Source organism: Xiphias gladius, chromosome 5 (assembly GCF_016859285.1).
Source record: "Xiphias gladius isolate SHS-SW01 ecotype Sanya breed wild chromosome 5, ASM1685928v1, whole genome shotgun sequence".
NCBI classification, from domain to species: domain Eukaryota; kingdom Metazoa; phylum Chordata; class Actinopteri; order Istiophoriformes; family Xiphiidae; genus Xiphias; species Xiphias gladius.
In genome coordinates this window covers 11,041,647-11,057,316 of record NC_053404.1, presented here as the reverse complement: position 1 = coordinate 11,057,316, position 15,670 = coordinate 11,041,647, and the positions used below count along the sequence as shown (strand labels likewise).

At 37.3% G+C, this 15,670-nt stretch overlaps 2 protein-coding genes across 2 annotated transcripts in view; one reads left to right on the top strand and one right to left on the bottom strand.

The window, feature by feature from the left end:
- Positions 1-7,001, top strand: part of LOC120789957 (myosin VIIA and Rab interacting protein) — a 103,367-nt gene extending 96,366 nt beyond the window's left edge. Inside the window, exons 13-17 of the mRNA XM_040127177.1 lie at positions 2,207-2,398; positions 2,501-2,662; positions 3,023-3,118; positions 3,400-3,460; positions 6,584-7,001. Coding sequence (XP_039983111.1) covers positions 2,207-2,398; positions 2,501-2,662; positions 3,023-3,118; positions 3,400-3,460; positions 6,584-6,627 — 555 coding nt within the window. The 3' untranslated portion in view covers positions 6,628-7,001. The remainder of the gene's footprint in view (positions 1-2,206; positions 2,399-2,500; positions 2,663-3,022; positions 3,119-3,399; positions 3,461-6,583) is intronic.
- Positions 7,002-10,604: 3,603 nt separating this feature from the next.
- Positions 10,605-13,602, bottom strand: prlh2 (prolactin releasing hormone 2). Its single transcript, XM_040127325.1, has 3 exons — positions 12,974-13,602; positions 12,238-12,421; positions 10,605-10,938 (listed from the first exon to the last, which is right to left on the bottom strand). Exons 2-3 carry the CDS (start codon positions 12,395-12,397, stop codon positions 10,733-10,735), a joined length of 366 nt encoding a protein of 121 aa, XP_039983259.1. The 5' UTR covers positions 12,398-12,421; positions 12,974-13,602; the 3' UTR covers positions 10,605-10,732.
- Between the last annotated feature and the right edge of the window lie 2,068 nt (positions 13,603-15,670).

Here is a 15,670-nt window from a genome sequence, read left to right as displayed (position 1 = left end):
AAAACAATCAGAGAGAAATGCAAAAAGACCAGAAAGTGTAGCAAAACAAGATGCAAAATGAGATTTAGAATGACTGAAAAGGTAGGCAAAATGACCACAGACCTTTATACATTGTCTTTGTCTCATAATCTATCCATGGCTGTAGGCTATTTAGAGTTTAAAAAAGTGAATATTTAAAGTTTATAATTTGCCATTGATTCATTACACTGAATAAATACTGTAACTATTAATAAATTACAGTTTATTTTTGCCAAGAACAAGGGCTTTTAAAGTCTTAACACATTTTTACTCATTTTACAAATGTGCCCCCCTTTTTTAAATCTGTAACTCAGTCTGTATTCCCAATTTAAAAGTTTCCAAACCTACCCCTGCTGTTAACTATTATAATTTTATTACTAAACTTCACTCCACACCACTTATATTCCAATGTGACTCATATTTCCCTTACTCTTAATCTTAATATGGAGCCAAACTAGATTTTATTAGTTAAGTTTATCTTTCAACACCAAAGGGCATGACACATGTATGTGTATCAGACTGTTTGATCTCCATGCTGACAGCCTGGTCCTTTGGAGTGGATGAGAACATCTGACTCTCACCAAACATCCATTTCTCCATCGACCAACCCAAGTCAATATCTCAGAATGTCCATCTCTGCTTCTCAGTCTCTTTAAGATCACTGAATGGTGACTAAAAAAGGTAAGAGGTTTGGTCTTCAGCCTCTCATCTTTCACTGATTCTGTATCTCGTCTTTACCAAAGCACTACCCATCATCTCTCATTCATCCCTACCTGCCTCTCCTTTCACCAGCTAAAACACAACCTTTCAGACTGTCACACTATCTGTCTGGCTGAGAGGGATAAATATGCCTCCAATTCCACTGATCAAAGCTTTAGCCAGTGATTCATTCATTATTGAATTACATCAGTCTCTCTTTACTGCCCTTTTCTTTTCTTGCTCTGTATTTTCATCTATTCAGACAAAAATAGCAGCTTTCTTAACAAGGCATGTTCACCACTGAATTATTATTTGTCGCAGAAAGCCTGAATTTTTTAAAACAAGCTGGATTTGGATGAACAAACAGCTCCAGTTAATCAAAAAACTGACTGGCAGTAAACAAAATGACTAACTAATAATTAACTGTGCCTGTGACATTTAACAACTTTTTTTGGAAACTTTTGTACCAAATGACTCTATTTTTTTTAAACCAAGAGGTCAGAACAGATTATTTTTTATCAGCATGTTCATATATATATATATATATATATTTATATATATATTGGCTATTGCTTGTAATGGACATACAATCTTGGAAATAGGCTTTAAAGAAATTGATCACTGTTTGAAAAATAGATAGCTGATTAAATTCCTGATTCTTCAGCCACACAAATGCAACAATTGCTATCCTAGAGCTCATCCTACATCACTTTTTGAAATAGGCTGCGAAGTAATTAGAGATATTCTGTCCAATTTAATGTCTTTCAACTGCTCAAAGCCCAAAAAACAAAAGATCACTCATTCCTTCAGCTCAAACCTTCTTCACTTGTTTTCCTCCCCCTCCTTCCTCACCACTGCATTTTTTACCTCCAGCTGTTTGTTTTGCACCTTCTGATTGCTCTTTCAGGTCAAGCATCTGCAGATGTTCATGTTCACAAAACAATTGATTCGACATCAGAGAAAGTGTGACAGTAATATGTGTATGTGTCCCCTGCACAATGTTCTTTTACACCACTTTGCAGCCTGAGTACATGGGGTTGTGAGATGCTGATAAAAACACAAATGTTTTAAGTGGTAAAGCTACATGAAGTTTATTTGCTCACCTTCATTTTCAAATGGAGATTTTAAAATCTTTGTTCCCACCCTAATGATTTTATGATGTCTCAAATTTTGATTGTATAATTGCATTTTGTTAAAACTCCTTTTTCATTATTATTTTATGTCATTACACGACATTGTTTGTAGTGTAATTACTTGTTTTATCCTTAATATGGTCTTTATAGATATTATATACATCCTTCCCCATCCTTCTTAAAAGGTTTATCAGTTAAAAACTGGTCTTATTTTTGTTTGGCTATTTCACTTTTATTCATGAAAATTCAGTATTTTTTTTCCTCTCTAAACCTTCACATTAAGCTTTTCAGGATTTACCATGTAGATTACTGACAGCTGTACTGTGTGTGTGTATGTGTGTTTTCTCTAAATGAAGCAGAAGTACTCGGCAGCCTCTCTCTGCAGCATCACAACAGAGGTGCTGAAGGTTTTGAATGCTACAGAGGAGCTGATTGGTGAGGCGGGAGGTGAGAGCTACACCCCATCTGAGACCATGAGTGCTTCTCCCATCTCCAGCAGCTCCGAGACCCACAGGCTGGACCAGAGGCTGACCAAGATGGAGGAGAATGTAAGCTAGTCAGCAGCTGCAGTCTAATATTTTAACCCCACTATGGATTTCCACTCAATAGTAAAAGGATTGGAAATTAAAGTTTAGGTCGTCTTCATGCAGGTGTACCTGGCTGCTGGTGCTGTGTACGGCCTTGAGGGGGCACTGGGGGACCTAGAGCAGTGTGCCCGCAACATTGGCAGTGGTACAACAGACACAGAGCTGGCCTTCCTGGAAGACCAGGTAGCCACTGCAGCTGCTCAGGTCCAGCAGTCTGAACTACAGGTACTGAGAGGGATTTTTTTATTTTCTCAAAACACACTGGTCCACCTTGTATGCAACTATTTTGTTCTTTAGTTGGCTTTGCGCCCCAAGATATGGAGTCCATGTTCTTGTGTGTGGATTTTTATGAAACTCAGTTGTGAATGTCAGTAGTAAAATTCTGGGATATTAAGGTAAACCTATTACAGAGTTAGGGAGTGGGCTGCTGAAGGTGCAACTAATGATGATTGTTAAAACAACTATTTGTAGTACTTCTTGTACATTATCTTCTATCTAAAACTAAATAAAGATTGCAAGAGGTATTGCATGAATCATGTTGTATTGGATTGTGTGTGTTAAATTAAGCCTTTTGCTGCTTTTAAGATATCAAACATTGAGGCCAGGATATCAGCTCTGAAAACAGCTGGGTTGAATGTGACTGTCTGCAATCACTCCTCCAAGTACAAGCCAAAGGCTAAGGTATCCCACTGCCCCTTCAAATTCCCTAACAACTTTCCCAAACAGCTATGCATACAGTAGTCTTGATAAGCCTAAGGTTACCTACAATATCTGTTGAGACTCTCAATATCTGTAAGAACAAATATATTTGTCTGGTTGTGTACGTTAATGTTTTATCATTAAGTACCAATATGTTTAGCAACTCCAAGAAAATTAGAAAATATAGCAGATGATTTGTAAATCATGATGAATTATTATTTTTTAATGTGTTTGAAGTGTATAATACATTTCTCTGATTACAGCCTCAAGCTCTGGACTCATCACGCCATCAAAGGAGGAAACTTCCAGCACCTCCATTGAAAGGTACCAATCCATATTAAATTAAACACAAAGAAATATATGTGTAAACATAAATAAATAAAATGTAAACAATAAGGGAAAATATCATTTAAACTTTGACAAATCTGCACCCAAACCCAAATATTTATTGAAATAAGTCTACATTTTTGAGAATCATTTTGTCAATTTTGATATGAAAGGAGACTGTAGTTTAGTGTTTGTAATAAAAAAAATGACATATCCATTAAATTGCTTGTTTTAGCACTATCTGTCTAACATTGAGTATTAAACTGAATCTAGAATGAAAAACAAGTAAAAGTATTTGCTCAAGTTGGATTAGCACACCCTCTGGTGTGTAGAATAATTATCAGCACTCAAGCAAAATTATTTTCATACCAACCGGTTTTAAGAGGTAGATTCTTTCTAAAATCACACTTAAGATGCTTCATGTAACTTATTTAGATCCTATATATAAGATCTTATATCTTATAACTACACTCATGCAAGTTATTTTCAATCATGACAAAATAACAGAATTTCTTCACATTTTCAATTAATTCAGTCTTGATATCTATTGAAATGGGAGAAAGCAATTATCTATTTCACTCCACAATAGTTGAATTAAGAATCCGAGATGTGGAAGGTAGTTGTGATGTTCCATCCACCGGCTACTTAAAGGTGGAGTAAGTGATTCTGGAGAAAGACTGCTGATATTTTAACTCAGTAGCAAAATAAATATACCCCTCTCTTCAGTGCTCCTTCAGAAGCTCCGCCCCCCCCAAAAAACCATGGACATGCATTGCCAAGGCAACGGCACAATCCACAGTGTCTTATACGGCGTGGAAGTGGAAACTCTTTCTCATATCCGAAGCAAAACAAACCTTATAATATAAAACATCATCAAAACAACAACATGCACACAAACTAGCGAGAGTTAGTTGTTTAGATTATTTTTACAAAACCACAGTGACAGAAGAGAGGATTGTAGGTTTGTAACTAATCTAATAAGGAATGTAAATTTACTTGGCATAGCATTTCAAATTATGCATCCAACCAAATAACTGCACTGTGCTAGCAGACATCAAAGACAAAATACCATGATTTAGACCAACAACGAGACATCAAACTGTGGCTACAGTTGCTGCTGCAAAGCTAACATGTAGAGAGGACGAGACAGTTTCCCAGAGCCAGCACACCAGCTGCAGACAGTGATACTCACAACTCTTGTGCTACTATAGCTAACATCACACTAACAACTATCTTGGCAAACTAAATAGTAAGTCGAATGTCAGTGAGCAAGTCATTTACAACACCCAATACACTAATGTGACACCAGTACCTGCTTGCTTACTTACCAGTTGGGATTAGCTATCACAAACATAAGCAAATGAGACAAAAAAATACTGACCTATTGGCTTTGTGAAACAGAATCTAATGTTTTATACGCCTGTCAAGCAAAAACAGAGCAATCTCCACATCCATCTTCATGCCTTTCAAACTTTCGGGGATCTCTCCACCATAGTCGAACTGGCCATCCGGACTACCAGGACACATCCCTGTGGGCCGCCGCATCAGTCAGCCGGTTGACTGTCAAGTGGGCCGCCACATCGGTGGGCTTTTGGACCATTAAAGCATCCATAAAGTTTTTAAAATTTTTACCAGCCCCATAAGTCTCTTTGCCAGCCCTCTCTATGTGCTTTTCATTCGGGGTACAGGCCAGTCCTAGTGGATAAGTCCAGGGATGAATTTCTTTCCCAGGCCATCCATGCAGTCTCCACCGTAGGAAAGCCTCACTTTTATTAATGCCGCTGGTCGCCCCTTGCCTAATCATACTACTTCTTTTTCGATTTTTGATATTCTGACCATCTGTTCCTTGGCCATCTCTCCTTATTAAAAATGCAATTATGTTGTGGGGTATGTGGCACTGCATCACCGGTAGACATTCCTTCCATGCACTCGCCTTAACGTCGCCACCGGTCTCGTATGCAGTCCGAATCAATCCTATTTAAAACTTCACACACGGCAACGGAAGGGTAGACTGCTCCTTGTCCTTCCCCTGGTAAACCTTAAATTTGGCACTATTCGTTAGCATATGCCAGATTTACCGTCTCTTACTCCCACTGCCCCCTTCCCCCATCTGCCCTCTTTTCTTCTTCTTTCCCTTGTTCTGTACACAAGCACAAACACCCCCTGTTGCTGATTGGCTGGAATAGTGTTGTGTTGGCTCGGTCTGAGCCATTTCGTTTGTTTCCCATTGACAAGCCAGGGCTGTGTAGGAAGAATGGATTTTTTTCAACACACAGAATGGACAGCTAGCAGACCATGAGGAGATATTCACTGAATTTGACAAAAAGTATATTGGATTAGAATCACTGACACTAGCCTTAAATACTTGTCAGTCATCAGGTTAAGCAAAAATAAAGTGAGTCTGCTAACCTGTGCTGATTTAGACAGTATACCACATCAATCCATACTCTACCAACCATAAATTCTCTCTCTATGTCTGTAAGTGTGTGTGAAACAGAGTGAGCTAGAGATGGCGAGTGAGACAGATATGAGGGGACATATTTATTCACCTTTTAGTTAACATCACACATTTTGCACTTTGTTCTAAAAGAAGAGATTGGCTGCTGAATGGACATTAAAGTGAATACATCTGCCAGAAAGGGACTGAAAAGCTCCATTAGATGTAAAGCGGCCAAATGGAAACAGTACAGGAGAATAAGGCTGTTTTATCAACCAACAAGAAGTCGGTTCCTTTTCATGTCAGTGAATGGCCTTTTTCAGTTGTGGCTTTCTTTATTTTCTTTTTGTCTTATTCTTTTCTTCACCACCATCCACACAATAGCTCTGATTCAGGGTGGCTTTTTCAGCGGCTTACAAAGACAGCATGTGGGGACAATGGGGCAAAATCAGTGACCAGGACATGTGATCATATCATTGATTCCATCATATAGTGTCCTTCTTATCAATCCAACATACAGTATGCTCTAAACTTATGGCCAGGAAGACTGTCCTGACATTTCAGATATAAGCCAGCCATGTTCCTCTGAATCATATGATATCACTTTTTCTAAACCAAAGCTTCTGCATTAGATTTGTTTATACATTCTGCTTTTCCTAATGATGGGGTATTTTGCATTTCAGAAAAGTTGGAGCCAGAGCAGCCGGGGAAGATGTTTCGGCCATAGTGACAGTCAGCAGCACAACGAGTCCCTCAGAGCCCCAGGGACAGGGGCCGTTCTCATCCAGTGCCTTGATCCAGCATCCGCCTCCAGCTCCAAGACAAGCAGGGACCAACATCTGCCCTATGTGACCCACCAAGCACTCAGCCCTAAGCCAGGCACTGTACCATGTCAGTCAAACACCTCACATAAGACATGACTAGCTCTGACCCTTTTTCCACTTTATCCTCCATTTCTTCCTCATTATCAAGAAAGGATGACTCGACAGTTGGTATCTCTGCCTTAATATCTGCAAACACTCCTCATGACCCAACTCCAAAAGAATATCTGTACAGAAAAAATAAGAACTTGTTTCCTTTTTCTATCAGTTTGCAAGAGTATTGTGATTTAATGTACAATGAAGATGTGGAAAAATCTTGTGAAACTTTCTGTGATTCAGTGTCCCAAAAAGAGGCTGAGCTGTGTTTTATACTGCATCTTCTTTCTCACCAAATGAAATGTCATGTAAGAATTTTATCATACCCCTTCAGAACTTTTTAAATGATGTCAGCTTTCATACGCACGCGCACACACACACGCACACACACATGCACATGCACACAAACAAAGCTATCAGCTGGTTATCCTCATTTTGGGGATGATTGTAACACCTCTGACATTTTAACTATTTTAAAAATGAATGCACTTACCAGAATATAGTGTGTTAATGTAGAAAGTATCAGGGCCAAAGCGTTTTTGTCCTCTCCTGCCATTAAAATTGCTAGATGGCAATAAATTAACACAAACCTCACTTGAGAAATACGGTGGACAGCCTAAAACAAACCAGTTAAAAGAATAGTGCAACAATTTTTTTAAATATGCTTATTCACTTTATTGCTGAGACTTAAATGATAAGATCCATAACAATCTCTTTGTAGTATATCCAGCTCCTGGTTAGCTTAGCATAAAGATGGAAAACAGGGGAACAGCTAGTCTTGCTCTGTTCAAAAAGGTAAAAATAGCCCACTACCACCTAAAAAACTGACTATTTTACATGTTATATTTTGTCTGTTTAAACCTGCAATAACTGTTTGTGTGTGTGTGTGTGTGTGTGTGTGTGTGTGTGTGTGTGTGTGTGTGTGTGTGTGTGTGTGTGTGTGTGTGTGTGTGTGTGTGTGTGTGTGTTGTAAACACAATACTGATATATCACATTTTAATTTATCAAACTTGTTGCTTATTTACACATGCTGCAGTTGGGGGGGGGGATATACACCTTTTCCTTTTAGCTCTGTTTTTGTACTCTAGGAACTCCTGAGGGAAAGCTAGCCGCTAACTGTGCCTGTCTAATGTTTGGTGCTGGGCATGTAGTGTACAGTGGGCTATTAGAGCTTTTTTTTCCCTAAGCAGCTGCCTGTTGCAGGCAAAAAGGGTGCTATGACAGTAATGAAAGTGAACAAAAACAATAAAGTTGTGTGTCAGACAGCTAAACAGTTAACTGAAACTCGCTTATAAAGCTCCAAAAAGTCAAGGGAACCTACAGATTAGGATGATAATGCTTTGTAGGTTCATCAGTACAAGTGACCCCTTTTGCATTTTTGCATTGTTTTCACATTGTCAATTCATACATTATTATAATACTACCAATTATAGGCACCTTAAACTGTAAAAAAGTTAGATGATTAGATGATATCTTTAGACGGAGCCAGCCTAGCTGTTTCCCCGTTTTCAGTCTTTAAACTATGCCAAGCTAACTAGCTTCTGGCATTTGCTTCTTATTTAGCGTACAGACACAAGGGCGGTATTGGACTTCTCGTGTAACTCTCAGCAATAAAGAGAATTAATGTATTTCCCAAAATGTCAAACTATTCCTTAAATAAATGCCAACTTTAATGATGTTTTACTGAGGAAGTGCTCTACCATTTATATTGTAGTTTATTAGATTGTGTTGATGATGTGATGAGGATGAAGGAGACTCCGCTGACACCGTCTTGATTGCATATAAAGGTTTATTACAAAGAAGTACAGCGTCAAGTCAAGCATCTGCAGATCTGCTTGTGAGAGGGTGTGAAGCCAATGAACCACTCTGAAAATCAGCCTTGGTCACCAACTCTTAAATAGGGCAGTTGTTTTCCTAAAAACTGTCACTAACATATGGTTTCAGTTACAAAGCATTACCTTCCTTTTCAAGCTATGAGGCACCCTCTGAGGACCTTTGACCTAGGGACTCTGAGCCATGCCTCTATTTTCCACACATGGTTTCAATTCTACATATATGACCATACACCTCATATATAGAAAAGGAATTATTGGTAAGAGCTAATCAGTAGACACACAAGTACGCTTTAACAATGAAATGAGATAAAATAAGGTTTGAATAAGTCTGAATGTCAAACCGATATTGAGTTCAATATAAACCTCCATAGGTCTATGATTCAGGTCCGGTCTGAAAGGGTTCTCTTTTTTTTTTTTTTTTTTTTAAGCCTTTCCTCAATGCAGTATTCTTCAACCCACAATAATTTTCTTCCTCTGTCATTTTCTTCGTTTACCTTAAAACGTTGTGGCCTTTAGTTTGAACAAAAAGCTATTTTCATGTTTTCCCTTTGCTGGATTATGTCCAAACTTGTGTGTTGCATTCAGAAAATCTTGTAAAGGTTTTTACATAATGAAGTCTGATGGGCTTTATAGCAAATTACATTAAACTATGATTTTTGTTACAAGCAATTTATTTTTGTACTTACTGAACATTTTTATGTAATACTACTGAATAAGTACTATTGCAAATTAAATGCTTTATTCTCTCCTCAAAGGAGCCCTCCTTAGTCAGTCCTATCATGTGTGATGACTCAGAATGCTTTCAGCGTATGTCTGCATTTACCATTTGATATCCTGCCAGTAGTGATGATGGTAAATGCCACAAAAACACAGGTACATTTTAGGAGCAGCTAGTATGGTTCATACTGTGTTTGTACTTCTTAAACACTAGATTTGAGAATACTGCCTTACATTTTTTGGGTTTTTTTACTTATACTCAGTGTCCACATACATTAGTTAGAATATCAATTAGCCATGCACACAGTTGTCAGAGTTTTTGCTTTGGCTACATCTTAAGAGCAGGGTTGAATTTCCTGTTGGACTGATTGAACTAAAAGGTGTGATGATCTCCTGTATGAATGCTCTGCCCCTTCTATTAATGACCTTTACATCCCAGTCTTTCACATCTCTGGTTTTGCACACTGATCCTGTACTTTTGTCAATCTTGTTCTCTAGAGGTGTCAATGTAAAAAAGCATGTTTCTGGTTTTATTAAATTGATGTAAAATTTCCCATGAGAAGCACAGCCACAAGGGTCCAATCATCGGTGTCCAGTATTTTTCTAATGTAAAAAATTATTATCTCATTCACAGAATTTGTTAATATATCTATATGTGTGAAAAGATGGATATGACATAGAATAATGTGTGTATTGCCCAATCACAGTTGACCAATCTTTCAGTGTTGTGTGCAAGAGACTGTGTATTAATGTCATGACTTGTAAGGCTGGATTCACACAGGAATTCTAATTTTCTACTGTTAGTGTGTCCCGATACTCAGAAATAATGAGATTCACACAGCTAAAAACAATATTACTTTTGTTCCTGTTTAAATCCAGTGTGAATAACTGTGAAGAGGTTCACAGTGCGCAGCCATTCATTTTTATGTGCAATCGTTTGTTGCAATCCATATGACATGTTGGGGAAAATATTAATGTGCAAAAAAATAGAGATTCCCTATGTGCCACAGTACTCTGAGAAAAAATGTATTATGAAATTAATAAAATTTACAAATGTAAAGCTTCCTCTTTTGAAAGATAATTTTTGTTGTGCACCTGCAAATACAGCAAGGGACTCAACACATATAATCACAGCATCCTAATTTATTAATCAATATAGAATACATTTTTATGTACAGATACATTTGGAAAGGGATTTCATCAAAGATCCTATCAACCACATCAATTCACATTTGCGAAATATTTCAGAACAGACACCAGAGAGAAATACAGTTAAGTACTAGAGCAAAAGAGTAAATAACCTTCATAAAGATAAAAAATAAAGACACTCAGAGTTTGTAGATGGAGGGAGGGGGACATGCTGTCACAGTAACCAATCCCTGTCTTCCCCATCCAGCACTTTCCTGAGGTCCTCTTTGTTTCTGAGGCTGTTGAGGAGCATCTCCAGAATCATGACAACAGGCTGCATCCCCCTGCTGCCCAGAGCCTCCACACTGCTGTGCCTCTTCCCAAAGCGCCCAATGGGTCTTACCCCACGCCCTACATACCAGAACGGGTCTATCTCTGGACCTGGACCAAAAACAAGTACATCATCATCATGTATCAAGGCATGTTTTGATCCTTAACAGCTCTGTTTGGGGACATAATTCATGTTCGGGAAAATGTTGGTGTGTACTCAAAAATCATCTCCTTGCTAAAGACAAGAAGACCAAAACAGAGTAAGTGTAATGATGAAAAGACCAATATTACTGCCACAAACAGAATGATTTTATGATGATTTAACGTCAAAAGGTATATTTTGTAGTCCTAAAATGCAAAAAAAAAGAAAAAATAATAATAAAATAATAATAATAATAATAATACTTTTGATATGAAACTTAAGTAACATTCTAATCCAGTCAAACATATAACCATTCTTAGCATCTCAAATTTGATTTTCCAGGTTTTTATGTCTTTTTGGAGTTTATATAGATTCTTGTCTATGTAAATATAGATTATTTTCTCAGCTGGTTTGATGCTCCAACGAACTTTATATAAAGAAATAATTTTTTGGTCTTCCATATTTTATCCTCCAATCATTCATTTAAATGAGAATAAGAGAGATTCTGAAGCAACACTGACTACTAGAACAGTATTGTCATATTTATTGTAATGTTTCTTTGAAGTATTTTTCTGCATTATACAAAGTACATATAAAGGGAGATTATATACCGTGTATTATTTTATAGAATTATATAGTATATATAAAAAGGTTTAGTGACAAAACATTAATTGTTCAATCTTTGAGCAATCTAAGGTAAATCATTCAGATTATGTGAATATATAAAATCAAAAAAATAGAAATTGTTATATTGGCAATTTAAAAGTAACAATGAATACATCAATAACCATAACATTTTTGTGAATTGTGAAAAAAGATACATAGCAGGTTAGATAATAAGCTACATTATTGTTTAGAGGTGTAGCACAAATTAGTAGACACTGATTTGCCCTCATTTTGAGCTAAATAAAGTTAAGTTGAGTATTTATTTAAAAAATTACATAAATATGGCCCCTTGAGATTACGAGAGGTTTTGTAATCCACTGACAACATATCTCAAATTTAATTTTAAAGTTTAAAAGTAATAGTAATTTAAAATATCTGACAATTAATCCCTATGTAAATGATAAGAATATTGATGGGAAGTCATAAACAAGAGAAAGTAGGAGAAGGTCACTGTAAACTCACCACTGAGAGTCACAAACAGACCATAAACAGATATCCTGCTCAATCTCCACACTAGGTGACTTGTCAAATTTCCCTAAACAACTTTTAAAAAATCTAGCAGGTTGTAATAAAAATAAAATGATACATTAAACAAGTCTTACTTCTGTTGTCAACATTGTGAACAATGTGGAAGTCGTGCTCCACTGTGGTGCTGTGAACGCTGCTGATGCTGGATGAGAGGAGGAGGAGCAGCACCAGAGCTGCAGGCAGCCAGCAGCTTGTCAGGATACAGTGCCGGACATCAGCCGCTCTCACAGGCATAATGCTGTGAAGTCACTCAAGGCACTAAAGAGGACAGAGGGATTCCGGTCAGTAACATATCATTCACTGTCAGAGGACACTTAAAACAGAAAACACAAGAAAGTCTGAAGAAAGCTGAAACTGATACAGTTAAAGATTTAAAAAAATATCTTTAACTAAGATAAGATTATTATAAATTCAATTTTAAAAACCATAGAAGTCATTTAAACCTCACTACCAAGCATCAAAAGCTCATACAGAAATTTTATGATAAATTTTGAATTTACTATGATTTAAAATAACACACCATAAACCATTTAAACTTATATTTGTCATTGTAAGTCTCTTTAGAAATCACAGGCTATTCTAGCAGTCTATCAATATCATATTATAATTATTCACCCCATTAATGATGTAGTCACATAGTCATGTTAGAGTAGTTAACAGAAATCCACCTGAAGTATCTACATATCACAAAATAATTGTCTAAACACATAACTGAAGTTATCGTCATTATCTTGGATTTGATAGAATGCATTTGACAGGCTGTAAATATATATAAATATATAATGTAATCTCCAAACAGTAATATCTTACCCTGAACTTTGGTAATAGGCTGAGGTCAGTTGGCAGAGATCTGAAGTCGTTATTGTAGGTGCAGGTGTGCTGTGGCTTATATACCTGTGCTGCCGATGAGGTTGTTGAATGATGAATCAAGAATGTCAGTCACACATAGTGATCCCAGACTACAGGATGCATCACCCCCCTCACCTCCTCCCACTCTTTAAACCCCCTCATCCCATTTGACAAAGGAGGTCTGGTTTTGGAGTTTTCCTGATGTCTGTCACGTAGAAGAGCAATCCATCAGGAAGTCAGTGGCATGCGGACGACTTTAAAATTAGTAAACATGGGGAGACCCACCAACTCAAGTAGGTCTGTCAGACAGTGACTGTGGTGGGTGGTTTTTGATGAGTCTTTCATCAATCAGCTTGATTACAAAGGACAAGGAGGGACCCAATCAGCTATTGCAAAAACCTCGGTGTATTCTTGAAAAGACTGTCTTGTCACCGGAAACTAAGCTTTGGGAACTTTCTCAATAATAATCAGCCTCTAATACCAAAATTATATATACAAACAGCTCAGTTCTGGCTGCATTCTCTTTCACTTGTACTATTCAAAGCCCACATGATACATTTATCTGATAGATACTGAAATACAATATTAGAGCTTAGCGTTGCAGCTGGAATGATAAGTGACAGAAAAACCACAATATCAAACTGAATCAGAAAGGAGTACGAGTTTTACATATTCTGTATGTGCGTGTGAATTCATACTATGTCAAGTACATGTAACCCGTACATGTGCTGAGAGGTGACAGCAATGAGTCACAGGTGAAAGGTTAAGGTGAAGAGATCTTCACCCAGTCAAATGTATTCAGGTGTAAAGTCACGAGGCCTAAAACAATGACTGTAAAGGTCAAGATACATGACAGTGCTATTCAAAATGTACCCATGCCCCTTCCCATAAGATTGAAATGGTTGAAATAAACTTTTTCCATGTACAATACCCTTAGCTTTGACTACACAATATATTAGAAGGATATCATTGTCTTATGTAACATGTGATCCTAGTTTGTGTGTCCATGTGTGTATGTGCAGGCACAGATCTTCACCCTGGGGCAGCAGATTAGGGCCGCCATAATTTGTCATAGAATGAGATCAGATTATATGATGCAGAGTATGCCTGCAATAATGAGAAGATACCTACCTGAGGATGTGTAATCATTCCACAACATGGAAACATCTGTAAATAATAAAGCAGATTTGATTTATGGAAACAAAGTTTGTGATTTGTTGTTTCTAGATGCCAAGTCACAGGTAGGTGTGTTAGGTTCAGTGCTGTGCTGAAAACACATTCAGAAAAATTCATATTCCCCTGCTGTTGTTATTCATGAATGCATTTTAGAGACAAATAAATCTAAAAAGAACACAGAACAATATGCTAGGTCAGGTACTGACCTATGATATAATTTGGTTTCTCGTTTTCTTACGTGATAAAATTTCCTTCCCTTCATGGTCTCATCAGCACATGGTTGAATGCCTTCATCTTGGCTGTGCCATCTGTGTTTCTGTGAATGGACGCACAGAGGATCACTGGTCATGTCACAGCTTGTGGTACTTCCCAGATTTCCTGCTTCATTACACACTGTGTATGAAATCTTTGAGGAATCTTAGCATTACAAGCAAGGATAGTTTTTCTAGAAAAAATTAACTGATCAAAGGTATTTCATTCAAAAAACAGTAACAAGATGTATAAAGTTTAAAGATGAGATATCCTTGATAATGTGGGACACGAGAGCCCTGGGGAATGTGGTATTGATTGACAAAACCCTGATATCAGAATGATTTAGAGCTTGACCCAGCTAATCTTTGTGGTCTAAATCATTTCCCTTTTGTGCTACAGTATATTTTGTTAACTGCCTCACAATTCTTGACCTGCACAGTGTGTGGGCTGGGACATTCATTGACCATGTTTGGTTTACCCTCTCTCCTAAAAAAGCTTAAATTGGGAAATCAATTAAAGTCAGTTTCATTGAAGGCATTTCCTTTTGAGCTTTCATTCAGAACAAAACTTATCTGGATTGCAATTTTGCTCGTTCCTGAAACATGAATGTTTCATAATACCAGACAAACATCTCCCTGGTTATAAGGATAGAAAAGCCATTGCTTTCTGAGGATTTAATCAGGACTGAAAGATATGGATAGTAGACTTTTACACTGAGGACAATAAACAACAACAAAATACAGTATAATATCATAGATAGAGTTTCAGCTCGACACCGAAAATTTAGTCAAAAGATTGAGAAACGTGTGTTATAGTGGCTCAGTGGCCTAATTGATAAGGCATCATCATCCAGAGCTGGGGATTGTGGGTTGAAGTCCCCCCTGGGTCATATAAGTCTCATCTGGATGGTATGTGTTCCAGCTAGTTTATGATATCTGTACTGCTGTAACATCTTTGAGGAGGGAAACCCCAACTCAAAGTGAAGATAACTACATTGTAATTTCAAATGCTAATCTATCTCAAATTAATACATGATAAAATGGGAGAAATCCAGGTGTAAATAATAAAATTAATAACAGCTGAATTCCATTTAACTGCTTGAGTTTCAGGGTGATGCTGCTGTGCATGCTGGTTCACATATTGTGGGACACCTGAATAGAAAACAACCACTGTTAATGTTAACGGTAACACCTGTGTTTTTCCTACTATGATAGTTCAAATTGTGTGCTG